Source organism: Micromys minutus, assembly GCF_963924665.1.
Source record: "Micromys minutus genome assembly, chromosome: 2".
Taxonomy (NCBI): domain Eukaryota; kingdom Metazoa; phylum Chordata; class Mammalia; order Rodentia; family Muridae; genus Micromys; species Micromys minutus.
This window is the reverse complement of record NC_137971.1, coordinates 19,815,911-19,838,064: the sequence shown is the minus strand read 5'-3', so window position 1 is coordinate 19,838,064 and position 22,154 is coordinate 19,815,911. Positions and strand designations below refer to the sequence as shown.

The 22,154-nt window shown below is 43.8% G+C and overlaps 1 protein-coding gene across 2 annotated transcripts; it reads left to right on the top strand.

Moving 5' to 3' along the window:
* Positions 1 to 5,328: 5,328 nt before the first annotated feature.
* On the top strand, positions 5,329 to 20,811 carry CCNJ (cyclin J). 2 transcript variants are annotated; one of them, XM_080912471.1, is made up of 6 exons: positions 5,329 to 5,464; positions 5,978 to 6,088; positions 10,917 to 11,127; positions 17,315 to 17,614; positions 17,734 to 17,857; positions 18,293 to 20,811. In XM_080912471.1, the coding sequence occupies exons 2-6, from the start codon at positions 6,020 to 6,022 to the stop codon at positions 18,690 to 18,692; spliced, it is 1,104 nt and encodes a 367-aa protein (XP_080768597.1). In that variant the 5' UTR covers positions 5,329 to 5,464; positions 5,978 to 6,019; the 3' UTR covers positions 18,693 to 20,811. The 2 variants fall into 2 exon arrangements, with proteins under 2 accessions (XP_080768597.1, XP_080768596.1); XM_080912470.1 differs by having other exon boundaries at positions 17,698 to 17,857.
* Positions 20,812 to 22,154: the final 1,343 nt, after the last annotated feature.

Sequence of the window (22,154 nt, the reverse complement as noted above, 5' to 3'; positions counted from 1 at the left end):
AACAGAAGAGGGGAAAAGGCAAAGGCTGCTATGGTTTCTCAGACCCAAGCTTTCCTGACACCTTAAGACTTTGCTGCTTATTTTCCAGTTTATCAATGCTGGGCATAATCTGGATTCTTATATAGAGTTAAGTACTATGGAGACCACATTAGCACCCCTTCCCCAGCTTTTGCTGACGAGTCTAAATTATCTCCTTACTAATGCACCTCTTGTGGGAGACTCTTCAGGTAGTCTGGCTGTTTTGTGTAACACAGTCCACAATAGATCTCATTCTGGAAAAGAATCCAGTCTGGTCTGCTTCATGCTGCTTAAATTGTAGAGGTCAGGACACCTCCATCTGAGCCATCTGGAGAGTTTATTAAGGATGAAGATTCTTAGATGCAGCCAAGACCTCCTGAGTCAGAACCTCTGAGGGGAGAGCGGCATTATTTTAAACAGGCTCCCATGAAACTTCGATCCCCTGATGAATGAGAGGTCACCCTTGCAGGATGTCATCGGTACTGAAACGTAGGTACATTCGAAGTTTCTTCTGGTACAGTCCCAGGTGGAAATTTTTCAGAGGCAACCCTGAGTTCATAATTCTAGTCTGAAAGCCAGCAGGCTCAAGACGGAAGAAAAGCCCTTTCCAGCTTGAGTTTAAAAGCCAGAAAAGAACTCTGTCCCAGCTTAAAGAAATTAAGCAAGAGGAAATCCCCAATTCTTCTTACTTGATTGAGGGAGGGCAGTTTCAACTTTGCTCGGACCTCCAGCTGCCTGGATTAGGACTACCCACATTCAGAAGGGTAACCTGCTTTGCTCAGTTTACCACCTTACATAGTCTCCAAACCAGCACTGCTTCCCACAGATATCCAGGATGCTTGATCAGTGAGGGGCCTCATGGCCCAGTCACATAGATTCATAGTAACAAGCTATGTCAATTTTAAGCAGAAGTAAAAATGTCCAGTTCATTACAGGTGTGATCGACCTTCTCTCAACCAAGTGCCAAGTGTCAAATATTTTAGAAAGGATGAAAGCTGTCATGGCAATAACAGTAGTTAATGGGCTTATCCAAATCTAAACGGGAAGTGATGGTGTCATTCCCGTGGTAGGCAAAGACATTTGGTGTGAATGTGTTTGCCATGACGTAAATAGTGCCCAGGTGGACAGCTGCACCAAGGAAACAAATCAAGAACAGGGCCTTGGGATTCTGGCTCCTAGTGAGTGTTTCATATCCAAGAGAATTTGACAGAGGCTAAAAAGAGCCCTAAATATTAAACTGCGGAATGCTCACTAGACTGGGATGTATGGCAAAAACGAGGTGCACAGTTACAAAATGAAACAAGGGGTCCACACATGTGTGCTGCTGTAAAGACCTTCTGGGAAGATACAACACAAAACACAGTGGTGGTGGTGCCTCTGGGAAAGGCCACCTCTGGAGAAAGCAGAGAATGGAAGTTATTATGCATAGTTTTATAAATGGTTGGATGTTTTGCCTTTTGCTTGCATTTATTTTAAAAATTTTTTTTCTACAAAAAGTAATTGCTTTCTTTTTTAAAAAAAATATTTAAATAGATTTTGTGTATTCGGTTTACAATGTTTTGGTTTTGTGATGTCGTTGCTTGAAGCCAGAGACTCAGGTAGGTTGGGCAAACACTGTGCTGATCCTTCCCCTAGTTCTCAGCACACAGCACTGGATAAACACATGTATCGAGTATAGAGCTTCGTGAATAATCATCTCCCCTGCCTGTTTTGATGTTAGTCTCTTGGCTGCCAGAGCATTGTAGCCTCAGACTGCCTGAAGTTCCTGAAATTCAAAAAGCCCCCAAGAGAATCTGGTCCCACCCTCATCTCCTGAAACCCAACTCAAGGTTCTCTGTTGTTTGGGTTCCTTGCCCTGTTCAGTTTGAGACTTTTACTAGTCACTTTTTTTCTCCCCCCAAATTTTTTATTGGAAATTCTCTGCATTTACATTTCAGATGGTATCCTTGTCCCAAAATCCACCCCCCCCCATCTCCCTCACATTGCCTTCATGAAGGTGCTTCCTCTCCCAACCACCCTTTCCACCTCAGCACCTTGGTGTTCCCCTGCACTGGGAAAACAAGCCTTCGCTGGACCAAAGGCCTCTCCTCCCATTGATGCCAGGCAATGCTATTCTGTGCTGCATATGCACCTGGGGCCATAGGTCTTTCCATGCAAACTTATTAGTTGGTGTTTTAGTCCCTGGGAGCTGTGGTGGGTTTGGATAGTTGATAATTTTGTTCTTCCATTGGGGTTGCAAACTCTTTCAGCTCCTTCAGTCCTTTCTCTAGCTCCTTCATTGGGGTCCTTATGTTCGGTCTGATGGCTAGCTGCAAGCATCCTCCTCTGTATCAGTATGGCTCTGGCAGAGCCTCTGAGGAGACATCCATACCAGGTTCTTGCCAGTAAGCACTACTTGGCCTCAGCAATACTGCTTGAGTTTATTGGGCGCATATGGGGTGTATCCCCAGGTGAGGCAGTCTCTGGATGATCTTTTCTCCAATCCCTGCTCCTCTATTTGTCCCTTTATTTCCTCCCATGAACGTTTTGTTTTTCCTTCTAAGAAAGACTGAGGCATCCACTTTCTGGCCTTCCTTCTCTTTGAGCTTCTTAGGTTCTGTGGATGGTTTCTTGAGTATTTCAAGCCTTTTTGGGCTTATAACTGAGTACATACTATGAATGTTCTTTTGTGACTGGGTTACCTCACTCAGGATGATAGTTTCAAGTTCCATCCATTTGCCTAGGAATTTCATGAAGTCATTTTTAATAGCTGAGTAGTACTCCATTGTGTATATATACCACAACTTCTGTGTCCAATCCTCTGTTGAAGGACATCTGGATTCTTTACAGCTTCTGGCTATTATAAATAAGGCTGCTATGAACATGGTTGTGCATGTGTCTTTGTTAGATGTTGGAGTTTCTTTTGGTTATATGGCCAAGAGTGGTATAGCTGGTTCCTCAGGTAGAACTATGTCCAGTTTTCTGAGGAACCACCAGACTGATTTCCAGAGTGGTTGTACCAGTTTATAGTCCTACCAGCAGTGGAGGGGAGTTCCTCTTTCTCCACATCCTCGCCAGCATCTGACCTCCACATAAAACCAGGTACACTGAAACTAATAGAACAGAAAGTGGGGAAAAGCTTAGAACACATAGACACAGGGGAAAATTTCATGAACAGAACACCAATGGCTTATGTTCTAAGATCAAGAATCGACAAATGGGACCTCATGAAATTGCAAAGTTCCTGTTAGACAAAGGACACTGTCAAAAGGACAAAATGGCAACCAACAGATTGGGAAAAGATCTTTACATGTGATAGAGGGCTGGTATCCAATATATACAAAGAACTCAAGAAGTTAGACTCTAGAGAATCAAATAATCCTATGTAAAAATGGGGTACAGAGCTAAACAAAGAATTCTCAACTGAGGAATATTGAATGGTTGAGAAGCACCTAAAGAAATGTTCAGCATCCCTAGTCATCAGGGGAATGGAAATCAAAATAATCCTGAGATTTCACCTCACACCAGTCAGAATGGCTAAGATCAAAAACTCAGGTGCTAGTCACTTTTTAAGTTTGGGGTATCTCTACTGAAGATGTAAACTGTCCTCCATTTTCCTTCCTCCTGGCACCCCCATCCCCGGCTAGATCCCTGTCTCTTACTTCCCCTCAGGCCTTTGCATGGCTTCCCTATCATAAAACAAAGTCCACCTATCCAGTCTTTCACTTCCCTTCCCTCTCCACACTTGTTTCCGTGTGGTATGGATTTGTCTTTCACTTACCATGACTTTCTCTTCCCAGTAGAATGTAAACTATGGGAACACGAAGTTGAGGAAACTGCTTTCTGCCCAGCTCACTCTAAAGGAATGGGAAAAAATAAAAAAGAAGAAGACTGAAATTCCATTTAGGAATGTACACTCTAAGACCACCAGAGTGGTCATACACAGGCATGAACAAGAATGAATCCCGGCATCTTATAATGAACCATCTAAGTCTAGAATAACTCGTCCTTTCTGAGCCAGTATCTCGCGGTAGACAGCATCTTCAAAGTAGAGACGGTAGAACAACCTGCTTATTACAGGATCACATAGACGATTACAGCCTATGACCCACTTTTCTGAACAGGTTCTAAAGAAAGGCCTGGACTCCAAATCATTTGGAAGCCAAATTATTGCCATAAAGTTGCTTAGTAGTCACGAATTGGAAACTGGGGACGTGGGGACCATTTAAATACCATAAATGACATGAAAATTTTAGCCAGATAACGTCCTTCTCCTTTGCCAGTAGGCTCTTCCCGAACTGCACCGGGCTAGGCTGGGTTCTGCCAACTTTCAAGTGCATGCTTCCATGCATTCCAGGATCCCTGCTCTCCCCAGGCATTGTGTATCCTTGTCACAGGGTGTCTGCAGCAGCCCTTCCGGAATGTATGCAAATGCCAGTGTGATAAGTCATGCTCCAGCATTGTGCACTCTGGTTACTGTAGTGGCCCTTTGTCGCTCTTCCTCTTTCAAAACAAAACATTCAAAGTAAGGGGTGAGGTCTCATGATTTATGTTTAAATATTGAAAGACGTCGCTCTATAGTCTCTGGAAAATCGAGGGACCCATCTACTAGTTCTGTGGCGGTCCTCCAAACACTTTCAAATACAGTCGATGGGGTTTCTGTTTCTCACATTCCAGCTCCAGCATCACCTCAATTGATGCTGTTCCCACCGTTTAGGGTTTCTTCATTGACCACCACAGATGGTCAATTAAATCCATTATGGATTTGACAAGCCAGGCTGCTAAAGATGTTAATTCCAGTCACAACTCTCCTGAATCGCTGAAGCGAAAGCAACAAGAACTGAGTTAGAAGAGCTAAGAGAACTAACTGGGCTTAGAGGGGAGACTGGAGTAGAACTTGACAACGGGAAGTGCTTTAGGGACTGGTAAGAGCTAAAGCCCATTTGGAAGGCTTGGGGTTGGGGGGGGGGAGCATTCCGGAGAGCAGCCCCTCGGAAGTGAGACAGCTGGCCGGATCCGCGCTGCCAAGTTTTAATAGCAGGGCTGAGGAGGCATCGCAACTTTGCTCGCCCGCACCCGGGACCCATCGAAGATTCCCTGCAGGTGAGCGGCCGTGGGCGCCCGGACTGCCCCGGCTGCAGAGCGAGACCGCCTGGCACCGGGCGGGGGCCGGGGAGACGGACTCGCACCTGGGTCGGCCCGGCCGCCGATTGGACGGCGCGGCGCGACCCCGCTGTATCGCGAGAGCTGATTGGCAGCGCGGGGCGGCCCGTGCCCCGGCGCTGGCTTTGTACGGCGAGCCGCCTGCCGGTCCTTTAACAATGGGCGGCGCGAGCGCCCTGATGCTGGGCCCTGGAGCTGGGCCCTAGCTGAGGCGGGGGCTCCGCGGCCGACCGTCCGCGGCATGAGCGCTACCGGCGCCCCGCGCACGCCGGCCGGGCTGGGGCTGTGAGGGCCGCGGTTCGGGGTAAGAACCCGCGTGGGCTGGGCAGGCCTGCGGGAGGGCAGCGAGGCGAGGCGTGGAGCGCGGCCGGCCGGCCTTTTGTTCGCCGCGCCTCGGAGGGCGCACTGCAGATCCCCCCGGGGTGGTGGAGCGTGCCGGGATGTCGGCGCGGACTTGGCATCACGCGCTGGTCACCCTCCCTCCACTCCGGAGGCTTCCTGACAGTGTCAGGGTTCCCCTGCCTATGTACCGGCGGCTGAGTTCGAACCCAGGACTCAGAGAGCCCGAAGCGGGCCGTCCCGCACCTTTCCGCAGCTCCTGCAGCGGGCGATTGCAGACTAAGCCCGAGCCTCCCCGACAGGGTAGATCGGGCCTTGCTGGCGCTGGAGGATGTCTTGGGGTCGGGTCAGGTGAAGATGAGCAGCGGCGCGGGGTGACCTGGGATCACATCCCTGGAGGAGGGGGCGCGGAGGGTCGTGGGGGCACTTGGGGGGGGGGAGTTGCTGGCGGTGACCGCGTCTGGGGCGTGTCTTCCAGACTTGAAGTTGCGGCGTCTGGCCGGGCGCGCCTCCGGCTTCCATGGAGCTGGAGGGGCAGTGGTGGCGAGGACAGCTGGCTGCGGATATTCACCAGGCCCTTCGGTACAAGGTAACCCCGAGACCCGACCTTACCATCCCGGCTCTTGTGCTTCCTTGGAAAGGCCGGTCTGGTTCTTTACTCCCTTCCTTCCAGGCCAGAGAAGGCGAGTTTGCTTATTTGTCAAAGTTAATTAACTTCTTTCTTCCCTGCGCTGCATAAGAAGAACCTGCAAATGTGGAGAGGACTGGGGCGCGGTAGTTGGGAGAAGGAAGGTCGATGATGTTCTGATGTTGCCAGGTGGACCATGGGTGTCTGTGTGTGTGTGTGTGTGTGTGTGTGTGTGTGTGTGTGTGTGTGTGTGTAAATTTGTACCTAGAGAGCAGCCGTCCTTGCTTCCTTCCTTGCTTTTGCATGGAGCTGTTGTAAGCCCCGGTACGTAACTCGGTTCTCCAGCCTTCCCTCAAACTTGCTTTGAGACTTCGGACTACTTAATCTTCTGTTTCTCAGTTTCCTCGTCGGTAAAAGGAGAAACAACGACGATGATTGTGAAATCTGTTTAAGTATGTACTGTACAGGAACTTAGAACAGTGTAAGAGCTGTGTGCGAACGTACTGTTACTTGGTCCTTCAGACTGAGGCGATTCAAAAGGCCTTAAGGCGGAAGGAAGGAGCTACTCCTTGGTAATGTCAAGTGTAGACACAGTATACTTAATAAACACTGAAAAAAGAATACACTCTTTTTGGACCAAAGTCTGTGTATTGTTGTCTAAGTAATGATTTTCATGACTTAGTGAGATTTATGAGATAGCCCTGCATCTCTGACAGCCAGAGGAAAGATCCTGAGAGATCAATTCTACTCCATTTCACCTTGGATGGAAAGGGCCGAATTAAGTGTCGAAAACTGGGAAAGAATCAAAACAGCTGACTCTTTCTTTAGTAAGAGCATGCAGCTTGAGGTTTAAGGATTTTAAAATGATAATAGACTTGTATCTTGTGTATCTGACCAAATTAAGCAGATCGGAACTTTGGATCTTGGTTGAAGTTGTTGAGATTGCTCCACCCCCACAAGAACTTGTTCAACAGTTCTTTACTTACCCTGACGTTTAGTCTCTGGCTCTGAATACACCCTAGACCCCTATGAGATTGCTCTACATAACTGTTCCAGCTTTGGAATGGTTCTTTGGAATCTTAGAGGGAAAAGTTGTCCTAATTCACTTTTGAGTTTTGGGAGAGATATTTGGATTTCCTGAGTGTCAGTCTTTTAATCTCTCTATTATGTACCAAAACTAGTTACTTGGTATAAATGATACTTTGTGTATATGAGAGAATTTAACAGTTTAAAGATTTTTTTTTCACAGTGATCCCTATATTTTATATGTAGGTAATTTTAATCATAAGTAATTGTCTAGATTAGTTTTGCAGGTGATCTTAGAAGTAGAATTTTCTTTTTTAAAGTTAGGGTTTGTGGCATGCGTTTACATGGTCTCTGAAGGAGCCAGGGAACAAGGCAGCCCTGTGGTCAGGTGGATGTGGGAGGATTCCTTCTGAAGCCTGGCTCAGGCCACTGTTGCAAGCTACTTGGGGTTGTCTTTTTGTGTCTTTAAGCTCAGTTTAGATGATGGTCCTGATTCCAGGCAGTGGAACCATTTTATGAAGGACTCACATTCATCAGTAAGGACTTGAACTTTACAACTGGAGAGATCACTCACTGTTTGTAGAGCACTGGAGTCAAGGAAGTTAAATAGAATTTTCTCATTAAAAACGCTAAAGTCAGCTAATCAGTGGTTTGATCTTTTGTGTGTGCAGCTTGCTCAGTACTTAGTATATGCAAGTGAGAACAGTAACTGGCGTGGCCGCTTAGACTCCAGCAATCTGCTTTATAAGTTGAAGTCATCTGAATGGAGCTGTTCCCCTGGGCAGTTGCCATTCATCTGCTGTGAAAGATGGTCCAGCTTTAGACCCACCACCTTTTACAGAAATAGTTGATGTGACAAAAAAAAAAAAAAAAAAAAAGACTGGGAAGAAGCAAAATATAATGAACGCCAACTGGGCTGTTTTTGTAAATACAGTTTCCTACTCCAAAGACTTACCAGTCATCTGTCCCTTTAAGTGCCTGTCTTCTCTTATCATTCTGCCCCATCTTTCTAGTCTTGTAACTCTTTGGAAAGTATTTGAGGAGCTATAAAGACAAATGGAAACAATCACAGTTTTGTGAGAAACAAAAAAAAATTGGTCCAAGGAGTTGGTTGTAGTTACACTTGGTAGTTTCTCCCCCCCCCCCCAAATTTTTTTTATTGGAAATTCTCTGCATTTACATTTCAGATGTTATCTCTTTCCCACAATCCCCTTTCCCCTCCCTCTCCCATTGCCTCCATGAAGGTGCTCCCTCTCCCACCTCTGCACCTTGGTGTTCCACTAGTTACCTATAGGCCTTTCTCTCCAAACCAGCTAGAGAGGAGACTTAAGGCGGTACAGTTGGCTTCCCTGTGCTCTGGATTCCTGATCTGATCCTCAGGAGCAAGGGATTTCCATTCTAAGGCAATGATAAAGCTAGCAGAGGAAACGTGTGCTGTCCCACTAGAAAAGACAAATGAACTGTATTGTTTGTGCTATTTTAACTCTTCTGTTGAGTGTGGGATGTGGCTCAGCAGGTAAAGGTACGTGTGATCCAAGTTTTACCCTGAGTTCACTCAAAGACGGAAGGAGTAAACCAGCTCTACAAAGCTGGCCTCTCACCTCCGTGTGTGTGTGCCGTGGTATGTGCGCCAACCCACAGATACCATGACTCAGCATAACACAGAGTAAGAGTAAGATCTCATTGATGGTCCTGGGTTCCAGGCTGTTTTTACTAATGTTGGTAAAATTAACATAGTTAAAAATGAAGCCCACCAATATGTTGCAGGTATGACCCCAAGTTTGTCTTTTAAGGTAGTATTTAGGCCTCTTTTTCTAGTACTCCCTCTCCCCGTGGCCAAGCTAGGTCTTCTTTGGTGTTCTCAACAGCGTATTTTATGATCTATGTACTCTAATTCTTTTGAGACAGTTTTCACTGTTTATCTCTGGAGATGTAAGTTAACGAGTTTTCAGCTCTAAAACTCAGTACTAACTTCCCACTTCTCATGTACCGACCCCAGTAACCACTAATCCACTTTGAGCCTCTATGACTTTGACCAAATATTTCATGTAAATGGGATCATATTAATATAATAATCGCCCTTTGCGTGACATAGCATGTGATCTCCAAGGTGTACCCTCAAAGCATATGTCACAGTTTCCTTTTGAAAGCCGAATAGTGTGTGCACCCATACATCTGCTCGTACACACATGGGTTGTTAGTTCCATTTCTTGCTCATTGTGGGTAATGGTGTATGGACGGGATGTACAAATGCCTTACCTATCTCCCTACTTTCAAATATTTGGGATATTTAAGTTTTTGAAAACTACCAGCCTGTTGTCTATTGCAGTTACTTCCTTTTATATTACCATTAGTAATGGGCAAGGATTGTAGTTCTGCCGTAGCCTAGACAATGCTTGTCATTTTCCCTTTGTTTAGGCTTTTGGGGAGTAGGGTTTTTGATAATAGCACTCTACATGGGTATGAACTGGTAGCTTGTGGTTTTCATTTTGCATTTTCTTAATGATTAAAGATGTTGGGCATCTATTTATGTGCTTTTTGTCCTTTGTTGTTGTCTTCTCTGTATGTCTCCGTGTTACATTGACTTTATGTGTGTGGTTTGTATACATAACTAATACTGAGTGTCCTCCTCGCTCCACTGCATTGCCTTGGGAAAGGATCTCTCACTGACCTCCTTTTGGCTGGGTTGGCTGACCAGCAAACCCAGGGAGGCTGCTGGAGAGTCAGAGACATGGGCAGCTGTACCCAGCTCTTTGTACTGGTTTGGGGGTCTGATTTGGGCCCTCATGTTTTCCTAGAAAGATCTCATGGCCTCTTAGCCATCTCCTGAGCTGGTTTGATTGTTTTCTCAGGGAAAATGTCTATTTGACATTACGTAGGAATTCTTTATGTAATTTGGGATGTATCTAAGTAACATGGTCTCTAGCCTGTGCAAGGCCATAGGTTCAATTCCTCGAATTCTAGAAAAAAGAGAAAGGAAGCTTTAAAAGTAGTTTGGCTACTAATGTCTTATCAGACATATGAGTTTACACTTTTCCTCTAGTCCTGTGGGCTGCCCTTTTCACTCCGATGGTTTTCTTCAAGATACATTTTCTTTACAAAGTCTCATTTTTGTTTTATCTCTCTGTGTGTTTGGTATTCATGGTGCTTTCTTCTGTTGTGATTCCCTGTGAGGTTTAGTCTCAACGTCACACTGATCTTACAGAATTAATTTCAGAGCTTTCCGTCTTGGTACACATTTGGACAACCTCCCTCCTGTGTCTGTGTGTGTGCACGTGCGTGTATGAGTGATGTTTCGTACATGATAGGAATTTGCTCTACTGCTAAATTATGTTCCTAGCCACAGATTCTCCTAGTAATACAAAATTTTAAAGCAAATTGTTTAATATTGTCTTGATTAGAAAAATATTAGGTATATAAAGGATGGTGGCAAAATAAGGATTTTAGCTGATGGAAGGGAAGTGAGATTAAAAGGTGCTTACGGGTACATCACAACCCTGCAAGTCCATTGTCTGCATAGTTCTAGGAACCTACTCATGTCTGCTCCCTTTCAACCAAAGTTTTGACTCCTTAAAGGAAGATTGTACTTGGAGTGTGTTTGTTGGTTTTTCTTAAAGCCATACACCTTCCACTCAACTTTATCTCTGCATTCCTTTCAAGAAAAGTGTGTCTTTAAGCTCTTACTACACAATATGTTGGAAAACAATGTTGTCTTGATATTATAAGGATGTCTATAGATTAAATATTCTTCCTCTTGATTTAGGAGCTGAAGCTGCCTTCTTACAAGGGCCAGTCTCCTCAGCTGAATCTCAGGCGGTATTTTGCTGATTTGATTGCCATTGTGAGCAATCGCTTCACACTGTGCCCTTCTGCCCGACACCTCGCTGTCTACTTGCTGGACCTGTTCATGGACCGCTATGACATCTCCATTCAGCAGCTGCATTTAGTTGCGCTTTCCTGTCTGCTTCTAGCAAGTGAGTATGGATCTGATTTACACAACTCAAGATCCACATTGCTTCTACGGTAAAACTGTGGATGACTCATTGAATTATTATCAAATCCCAGTCATTTCCAGCCATTGCTTTTTTAGGAAATAAATATTATGGTTGTTAGCAAGATATTAAAAAATAGTTCAGGCATCTTTTTAAAACAACAAATGCCCAAACTCTACCTCATCAAGATTGATACAAATACAAATTCTAGGCGCCACAGACAATATTGGTAATTGTCAACTAAGCATGATTTCATTAAAGTGTCATACTCAAAGGCTATCTCATATACAGTATTCCTGATGTTTCATTACTGGCTTTGAATTGAAGCCCTTTAGAGTTTGTCTATGTGAGATCAAAAGGACCCACACTTGATAGATCAGATGTATGAAAACTCACAAGTAACATGTTTGTTTTGTTCTATTCCATGGAATGCAGGTTAAGTGTATAATGTGCATAACAGAGACACACTCTGGCACTCAGACATAAAAGCAGTGAGTGCTATCTTAAGCTTTTTAGATCATTAAGGAAAGGTTTTGTTTTGTTTTGTTTTGCTTGCTGTGGCTGCTACTGTCAACTTAACCATTGCTAAGCCCCTCCTTGGCTTTTTGTGGTTTTCGAGTATTCTGAATCAAACAGGAAGCTAAGCTTGATGACCTATGAAATAATGAACGACATTAATGTAGTTTCGTAAAATAACTTACATTGTGATTAGTTTGGTTACTAGTAACTTACCAAACTAGGTACAGTCACTTATATGGGATCACTAAGGCCCACTGTGACGAAGCCAGATATGGTAGAACCTACATCCAGGCGACAAGGCAAGAGCCTGACTGTAGGATGCTAAGTTCTTATACTTTGCTATTTCCACAACAGAGGAAGGGGATTTGATTCTTGCAGTGTCTTAGCATAGGTTGAAGTGTGCTGCAGTGTGTGGGGTGATCTTTTATTCTCTGGAATACTATTTGGTGTAATTAATGTGGCAGTTGTAACAGTTAAAGCTTCTTTCTAGTAACTAGGTGTAGTTTGTATTTGCGGTGGCTTGGATATGGATGACACGCGTCACTGTCTTCCCACTACCTGCCTTTGTGGCAGGGAGCATGGCTGCAGGCAAGCCTGGTACAGGAACAGTAGCTGAGAGTTTACGTGCTGAGAAATCGACCACAGGGCCAAGAGAGAACCATCTGGAATGGTGGGGACTTCTGAAACCTCACTGGGGCCCAAGCATTTAAACACAGGAGCCTAGGGGACATTCTCATTCAGCCACAACAGTCAGCTGCTTCTGGAAGAGCCACACACCCCCTTTGTTCTGCTGTCACCTTTTGTTATCCTGAGAGAATTGCTCTTACATCCCACTTGTCCACTGTCAAGTGGGACGTGTCCAGGGTAGCCATCAGCCCTGCGGACTAAGTGTAGGTGAGAGCTGGAGCAATTGTCTCCACTGTATCAGGAACTGAGATTAGAATTTAGCTAGCAACAATACAGCCCCTTTCAATCTCTAATACTGGGTCAAAAAAGCTTAGTATGCTTATAAACCAATAGTCTGCTTTTAGTGTCTGATACTTCTTATAAACTAATGGGATTATTTTAGTATTTCTTGGGGTTTTTTTCTTTTTCTTTTTTTTCTCAACTCTTGCTCCCTCCCACCCCCATAGGGTTTCTCTTTATAGTACTGGCTATCCTGGAACTTACTTTGTAAACCAGGGTGACCTCAACTTCATCGATCCACCGCCTCTGCTGGGATTACCGGCATGTGCCACCACTCCCGGCATTTCCTATATTCTAGCACCTGTTTTCTTCCATTTGGATACCAGTGGCAGCTCTCCATTAGAAACACTGACTTCGGATTCTGACTGCCCGCTGTCTGCTCCCTGCATAGGAGGATAAACAATAGTTTCTAACTACTAGATCAAGAGGCAGTTATATGATAGATTGGATGCTGTGTATAATGTGCCCAAAGATAGATCAGAGTTTGTATGTTCTTAGGACTAATGCTTGCCTGCCTGCCTGGGATCTGCAGTACTGGAAGTGGGGAGGTAGAGCCTGGATGTTACCTGAATTGAAAGCAGTTTGTAGTGTTTGGGTGTCAGATTGTAGTGATAGGTTTTGTAGGTTTGAATCACCAATACAATGACAAGTTTCAATAATTTTGACTCTCGGGTTAACTCTCTATAGAGTGGAAATAAAGAGACTCAGCTTATAAAGTTGTTCTTAGGAGCAAGTAGAGCCACGTAGGGAATCTGCAGTATAGAAAGTGTACTGACCAGTGTCTCTGTCCCACTCCTAAAGAGTCTGCCTTTTCCTAAAGCAGATCTGTGTTTTTAAGGAAAATAACTTCTTACATTTCAGCTGTTTTCTGTGGCTCACTTTGGCTAGTTTGAGCAGCACTGAGATTACAGGCCGTCCGCTTGGAAGCAACCTTGAAATGAGACTTCTGACAGATACTCATGATTGTGGACTCAAGGTGAATGAAGACTTTTAGTCATGGGCTGTTAGTGCTGATAATTTATAGCAAGTGTTTTGTTTCTCTTGGCTCACCAATACTGGCTTAAGTCTTTCACTTTATTTTTTTATTAAGTGAAAAATTAAAGCTTACAGTTAGTTTGATTTACATCTTATTTTTTAATGAATTTTGCTTTCTTGTCCCCCATGAGTTGCCTTTTCCTGTTCTTTCTCCATTTCTCTTTCAAGCTGATGGCCTTAGTCACTTGTGAGGACTCTGTGTGCAGTGTAGATGACTTTCCTGTTTGGTACTGAAGGGATAAAATACTGGCAGGGCTCTAGAGAGCATCGTCTGCCACGAAGCTACTATTTGCTGCCTTTACAAACATGTGGCTTCCATGGCTGATCTCTGCGTTTCCTGCAAAGGAAACACAACATGGTATTTTGTTTCTGGCGTCTAATTCTTTATTTTCTGGGAAGCAGATATGAATTTCCTGTATCCTCATTTCCTGTTTGGGTCCTTTATCAATATAGTCATATGGCTTCTGGTATTTCCTTTCAAGTGAGAAAACTCCTGATCTTTGTGATCTGTGTATGAACAAGTAGGTTTAAGTGACACCGAGCAGTTAGCACAAGGATAGGTGCAGATGCATGTAGCTCATTTGTTTTCACACATGAAGTTCTTGCCTGTGTAGTTGAGTGTACCACTATCCATAATGAAAATGTTTCCAAGAACTTAAGACTGAATTAGAATCCCAAATGTGGCTCTTATGCCACATGTCACTTATGTATTTGTTTCTTTTACACAGGGTACATAGCTGGCTGACATGAAACCTCCTAGGTAGACCAAACTGGCCTTAAACTCACAGAGATCCACTGCTTTTGCCTCACAAGTACTAGGATTAAAGGCCTGAGCACTGTGCCTGGCATAACATTTATTTTGTTTTATTTTTAAAGGTTTATTTTTATTTACATGCATTAGTGTTTGCCTTTATGTATGACTGGATGAGGGAGTCTAATTTCCTAAAGCCACAGTTACAGTTTTGAGCTGCATAGGGGTCACCTTGAAGAAGAGCCATGGCTCCTAATGGATAAGCTCTCTCTCCAGCTCATGCAATTCATTTTTAAGTTTGAAAACCAGGATATAGACTTCTTGACATTTATAGCTAAATATTTATAAACATAAACAAACAAACAAACATAAACATATTTAGTATAGTGCTTTGGTTTGGGAATGCAGCTTTGAGAATACTGAAGTCGTCCCTTCTGGCCTTCAGTTGTGATTTTACTCAACTAACTTGTCCTTGGGTGAACTGGCTGACCTTATGTAATGTCTTGGTTTCTTGAGCTTGAAATTGACCATAAGTAGTTTATATTTTTTGATGATGAAAGTTTCAAAGGGAGAATTTGAAACCCCCTTGATCCTTGAATTATGGTGAATTATGGTATATTAATTTTTTCAAAGCAACTTAAAGTATGACATAAATAAACTCATTAATTTTAATAACATTTCTTTGAAGTGTGCAGCCAGTACTGCTGCTACCAAATGGCCAAGAGCTTGAGAGCCCTAATGACTCATGGGAGACAAACACCTGCACTCTCCTTCTGCAGAGCTTTACAGATTACTCTGGGAACAGTGACTTCCTTTCCTGCTCAGTGATGTAATGTGTAATCCTTCACATGCTGTAATATGAAAACCACTGCTGTGGTGCTTCAACATGCCATTTTTATATGACTTGAACTGGGAAAGACTGTCTAGCATCTTAAAGTCTGAATTAAGCTTTGATCATCAGTAGTAATATTGAGAGTGGTTTTGAGCTGGAGGTGGCGGCGGCAACAAGGTGAAGTGTATCTGGGATTCCAGATACTCAGAAGCCCAGCCTGGGCCATGTGAACAGTGTTTTGAAATTAAAATTGAAAAGGGTCAGCAGTGTAGTTCAGTTGTACAACAGTGGCTTAACGTGTTTGTATAAAGCTCGTTCAGGTCCCAGTTGCAGTTTAGATTTAAAGAAGTTCACAGTGTCTAGAGCAAGAGTAGCTGTCTCCTGCTGGTTTGGGTTTATGTTTTTCTCAAAATAGCTTAGAGCCTCCTGGCCTCAGGGACAAATCTTTCTAGCCCTGTTCTGTTTCCTAAGCAAACTCCTAGGTAAGCAACAGGACTTTCTCCATCTCCAGGATGTGAGCAAAGTCCCTCTGGCTACCCACTGCCAGCGGAGTGATCCTGGCCTCTGCCATCTGTGTAGCAGCTTTAATCAGTGTTACACATCCCCCCCCCTTCAAGAAGGAAGAGACCCTTCACCAGGAAATGTTAGTTTCCTTGCTTGGGCAGACTTTCTTACTTTTTCTTGAAAGTGTTTATAAATGGGTAGATTAAAATGACAAGGTTTCCAAGGAAAGCAGATGATACTGAAATCATTATCAACATATTAAAACAATTTTTATATGTAATAATGTGTGCTTCTGAAAAATAACTTTCTAACCATAGTTTTGAACAAAAATTAGTGTAAAATCCCTTGAGAGAAAGCTATAATTATAACTTTTAAAATTCAGTATAAAATAGAACACAGTACTGAATGCTTTAGTCCCAGTCTCTTCTGTCCCAGAGACAGGCATAGCTTATAGAAGTACCCACGTGCACGCTGAATGCCTAGGAATGCTTATTTGGATAATCCATAGAAATAGTTTTCTTAGGTAGAAAGGAAAGCTTACTCCTCAGCGTGACTAGTTGGAGCATCAGATGCCTATTTTTAAGAAGTTAATGCTTCAGATAATGAACTCATACAGTGTGACCTTCACTACTGTTCTGCTCTGAGTTAGGGATTTAAAAGAGAATAAGAATCTTCCCCCGCCCCCACCTCCTCTTGGCTTTAAAACTTCAGATGGAAGGGAAGCACTACCCAGGGGATATGTGTGGAGATCAGAGGACAGTCTTGTGAAGTTTGATCTCTGCTTCCACTCTTGGGGGTTCTGGGGCTTCCAGACTTGCCCAGCGAGCACCTCTACCCACTTAGCCACCTCAGTGAGCCTTTGGAGACAAGTTTCACTATATAGTCTATATGCAGCCTCGTACTTCCTATTTGTGTCAGTTTCCCAAGTGATTACAGGCACGCGTATTGTATGCACCATACCTAGTCCCTCTCTTTTTTTGAAAAATAAACTTACAGAAAAGAGACGTAGCAGTGGGTTTATTCTTTGTGCTTTTGTTTGTGAAATAACAGTGCCTGTAGTAGAGACATTTATTCAGTTTTCCTCCACAGTTTCTTTTTCTCTGCTCTTGAGATTATGCTGAAAACTCTCCAGGACTGAATGTACATGGTGCAGACTGGCTTTAGAAGAGGTTAAGAACTACTAGCTCAGTGGCAGAGCCATAAAGTGCTCATATTAAATTCTTGACACTCTTAAATAATATTCTCCAACTATCCCCTACCCACAAAAAAATGATACTTTTCTGAAAAAAAAAATCACCTGGCCTTGTTAGCATATATGACTATTTTCTTTATGCTATAAGACCCCGTTCAAGTATATGCACTTCTTTTTTAGGGAATGGTTAAAGGTCAAGGGTGGGGAAATACTAGGAAGAGGATGACATGGAACAGAAGGGCACTCCAGTGCAAGTACATCTGTATGAGACAGGAGACTGTTCTTAAATCTGTATCCTGCTAGCACATCCCATTAGCTGGCAAGACCTCCAAATACCACTTTGCTAACATTTCCCACTCCTTTTCACAAGGTAAATTTGAAGACAAAGAAGACAGTGTGCCTAAGCTGGAGCAGCTCAACAGCCTGGGCTGTATGACTAATATGAACCTAGTGCTCACAAAGCAGAGCTTGCTGCATATGGAACTGTTGCTGTTAGAGACCTTTCAGTGGAACCTCTGCCTTCCCACAGCTGCCCATTTCATTGAGTATTACCTCTCTGAAGCAGTACATGAGACAGACCTTCACGACGGCTGGCCAATGGTTTGCTTGGAAAAGACTAAACTCTACATGGCCAAATATGCAGATTACTTCCTGGAAGTATCTCTGCAAGGTGAGTTTCTGAGAACGCCCTCATGTGACTGCATGGTGACCCGTGTGTTCTGTTGCTCAAGTTCATTTTTGATGTCTCCACAGATTATGCCTTTCTAAATTATGCACCTTCTTTAGTAGCTGCTGCATGTGTGGCTTCTTCGAGGATTATCCTTCGTCTGTCCCCAACATGGCCCACGAGGCTGCACCGTCTCACTGCTTACTCCTGGGACTTCTTAGTGCAGTGTATTGAACGGCTGTTGCTGTAAGCCCTTTTGCTCTTGCATTTATCATTTCTAGGTAGCATTTTCCTTTGTGTATACTGTATCCTAAAACTTCCCGTAGGGCACCTCTGTCAGTTGCTTGCTCTGCAGCAAAGGCGCGTTCTCTGCCTGTGACCCTGTTACCGCTGTGACCCTCAGTACTTGGCAGGACAAGGAGCTCTTGTATGTGGGCAGCCCACAGCACCGAGATCAATCCGGGCTGATCTTACTGCATACCACTGGATTTGAGGGTTGCCAGGATGTGACATACCAAGATGAACACTTGAGAAGGATACAAGGAAGGGGTGACTTGTTGAAATGACAGTGACTTAGGTGGCAGCAGTGGTGGTTCATGGAGTAAACAGTGGCAGAGGTGGGAGGTGGGGCTTTGCCGTATCCTTGCCATTGGTGTTACTCTTCCCTTTCTTTCGTCTCAGTGCTCATGATAACGACGTGAAAGAAGCAAACAAACAGAGGGGACAGTCGGCTCCTCAGTCAGCACAGCTGACTGTGTTCCAGACAGCACAGCCCTCACGGCCAGTTCACTTCCAGCAGCCTCAGTATCTTCATCAGCCCTCCCTGCAGTATCGCCATCCTGGGTCAGAACAGCCAGGCCGTCAGCAGATTGTGTCTACCACACACACCTCGTCCTACACGCTACAGACTTGTCCTGCGGGCTTCCAAACCAGTGCTCAGGGCCTTGGCCACATGCAGACTGGTGTTGGGATGTCCCTGGCAATACCAGTAGAAGTTAAACCCTGCCTCAGTGTTTCTTATAACCGGAGTTACCAGATAAACGAACATTTCCCATGTATTACTCCATGCTTTGAGAGGTGATGACGTATGTATGATCCAGACTGTTCTGAGACAGATAGCTCTGGAGCAAGCTTTTTGTGCTCCCCTTCAGAAGGAAGGGGTGCAAATAGCACCACAATGTAACAGGCCCTGGCACCAGAAGACTGAGCATCCCTTTCAGTACCGTGAGTGCCTAGGAGGACTCGGCAGGTACTGACATGTGTCAAATCCTATGTGACAGAAATGTCCCAGTTCTTGGCTGATGGTCCAAATATTTCAAAATGCTCAATACCGCAGAAAACTTGCCATTCTAAGATTTGACCTGTGATGGGCTCTGGCCTTATGCTGGCATATATGTCAAAGACTTAGTGTTTATCTGTGGACTTGCCAAACCATCTTTTATGAAGGAAAGTTGCAGTATTAATTTTTGAAGAATTGTTTTAATCTTGCAGCTCAGAGTTTTTTTTGACCTACTTGTAGGTTTCTAAATTCAAACTCACCAGTTGCTAAGTATACTAATCTGCAGTTTAAAAAAAAAAATCCAGATGATTTTATATAACTTCATATCATAAATATAGGTGCTGGATTTATATATTACAATTAGGGGCAAAGCAGATACATACCGTGAAATCATGGTCATAATTTTCGTTTTGCTCTGCTACCTTTTCCCCTAAGCAATCAGCCCCAATTCTTCAGGGTTAAGCATATTTAACTCAGGGAACCTGTAGTACTTGGAAACACTTAGCTGTAACCAACATGCCTTGGGAGTGTTAGGACATGAACTACCTGTGTAACATAGGCTGCCATACCCCTGCCTGGATGAGAATAGATCATAGCTCAGGACGAGTGACGTGGGTCCTGGGTTCGTGCATTGACAAGTTGTGCGCCACCCAGTGCAGTCCGTGGCCCATACTCAGATTGGTGGTTGCTCTAAGACGGTTTTCAGGAGAAGGCACCTTATGAAGCATTGGTGCTAGAGCAGAACTGGTAGGATTGCTGTGGAGTTGAGGCCGGCTAGGGCAGTGCTCAGGTCGGGCTGATACAGCACTTTGTTGTAGGGAGGGTGGCTCAGTAAGCAGGCAGGGGACTGACTTTAGTAGGGGCTTTCTGTGGTTGGCTGTGTGACCACCCGGGGACAATTCATTGTATTGGTAGTGAGTGAAAACAGCAATATTGTCATAGGAAGGGCAGCCTGGCCCTAAAGTTCTGTCGGGAGGTAGGGAGGACAAACATCAGAGTAAAAGAGTAACTGGTAAACTGTAAGCATAGTGTTCCTACCCATGGAAGAGGAAAGAGCTGGTGCAGGGAAACTTTCTGGTTTAAAATGAGTAGGATGTGTTTGTTTTTATAAGATAGCACTTGAACAGGGGAAACTGTGGCAGCTATGAGACCACAGTGTGTATTGACAAGAGCTCACTGTAAAGATGTGGGTATGCAGCAGGAGTCAATGGCCTTTGCTGGGAAGGGAAGGGCTCCACAGCGTGGGACCGATAGAGGCAGCTCCAGTGGAGAAGTGCCAGTGGGTAGCTTCTGCCAACAGGAATTCTTAGAGAAACGTTCTTTCCTTAAAAGGAAGCGAACTTTTATTATATTTAGTGTACACAAGGCATGGTGTGGGCTTGCTAGACTGGTGACAAAAACCACTCAGGTAAGAACACTCATGACGGTTTTCAAGCACGAGAACCGTTATAGGAACATACTGCTTTTCCTCTTTAAAAAGGCTGCTTATTGGATTTTATAATTCTTAAGAAAACTTGAATTATTAGGAGGAAGTAGGTTCAAAAGATAATGTATCTTTCACGTTCACAGATAGAGCCCAGCAACATGGAGTCCAGTTTTCAGTATTGTAACTACCTCAGTGATGCTATGAATGTAAGGAGTGGGATAGGATCCTAACTTGAAACAACAGCCAGTGCCTGTGGTAATTAATGTCTTGTCAGTGCTTTTATTGATTGGTTATGTGTCATTCTTGTTGTCAAAGAATATTTGCCTTTTTTAAAAGCTTATTAACACTTTCCAGCTTATATTTAAAAAGCTGAGGAACACTGGATTAATCCTTTGGGGGTAGAGTCAGACAGTTGATGACTATCGCTGCATACTCGGACGGGGGCTGGAGAATCATGACTATTTTTAAAAACAGCAGGATTCAATATAAATGGAACTCAACAACAGTTAGCTGGGGGGGGGGGGAGTGTGGGTTTCATTTTGTTTAATTTATTAATTAGTCTTAAAAGCTTTTTTGTTTTGAGATTACTAGACCATCATTAAATGTGTACTGTGAAAAGATTAATGATGTGTGTAAAGGACTTAACCAGAGTCCATTAAATAAACACTATTCAAGTACAAAATGCAAACCAAAATGTCTGTGCTATGACTAACTACAAACTGAGTATGGTGCTAAGTCTACACAGCAGGGTTAGATGAGTGCTGTGCACTCAGTTTTAAAATAAATGTAGTTTTCACTAAAATGATCTTGCTGCTTTTGTTTTAAATATGGGCCATGTTGTCGTGTGTGTCACACTTCAGTCACAGTGTATTTAATAAGAGGTGTCCAGACACAGAGCATTGTGCAGGAACAGGCAACATTTGTCCCTTTGTGTATTACATCCTGAGCATTGAAGCCCATTTGAGTTTAGCAGACAGTGCTGTTACCTTAAAATGCCATGTATGTTGGGAACTGTAAATTCTTTTTTAAAAAATTGAACAGTTTTTTTCAAATAACATACTCTTGTTAAGTTCTTCCTTATTTCCAGGATCCTTCCCATCTATCTAACTTTAAGCCTCTTTATCTCAATCTTTAGAAAATAAACCTGAAAAATAAAAACAAAAGCAAAAAACAGGATAGAAAAAAATAGAAAAAAGTAATAGCACACACGAATACAAAAAGAGACTGGGCACACACACAAAATTAAAGCACAAAATCAGAAACCAAAATATATAAGTAAAAGACCAGTACGGGGGAAAATAGCCAAAGCATGAGGATACAGACAAAACAAAAACCCCAAAGTACCATTGCGTTCACTGAGTTGACCATCTACTGCTGGGCATGGAGCCTGTCCTTGGTGGTGTTTGTGTACTGAGTGAGACTCTGTTGAAGAAAATAATTTTCCCTTTGTGTGTTATTGTCTCCTGGGAATAGCTTCTTGGATAAGGATGGGAGTGTGAGAGTCTTAGCAGTGAGTAAGCCTTTTTTATTGACCTAAGTATAAATACCGTTTGTTACTTAATCTAGCTGAAGCCTGAGCAGGTTTGGTGCAGCATTAGCACCTGTTCCTATGTGGTGTCCCTTGGGGCTGAATTTAGGAAGCAGGAAAAGGCGCAGCAAGTGTTCTAAACATTCTAAAGGGGCCAAGCTTTGCCCTGTGACCCTAACCCAGGAAGGGAGTTGCTAAGCAGCTGCTTCTGAAGCAGACGGTGAAACCACTGCTCACCCACCCACAAGCGGCTTACATTGACCTCCATAACTTGGCACAGTAGGAACAATTAGATGCAAAGTCTGGGACT

Coding starts and splice junctions, on each gene's coding strand:
- CCNJ (XM_080912470.1), top strand. CDS start 6,020: ATGGAGCTGGAGGGGCAGTGGTGGCGAGGACAGCTGGCTGCGGATATT. Junction 6,089..10,916: donor ACCAGGCCCTTCGGTACAAG/GTAACCCCGAGA, acceptor CTCTTGATTTAG/GAGCTGAAGCTGCCTTCTTA. Junction 17,615..17,697: donor CCTGGAAGTATCTCTGCAAG/GTGAGTTTCTGA, acceptor ATGTCTCCACAG/ATTATGCCTTTCTAAATTAT.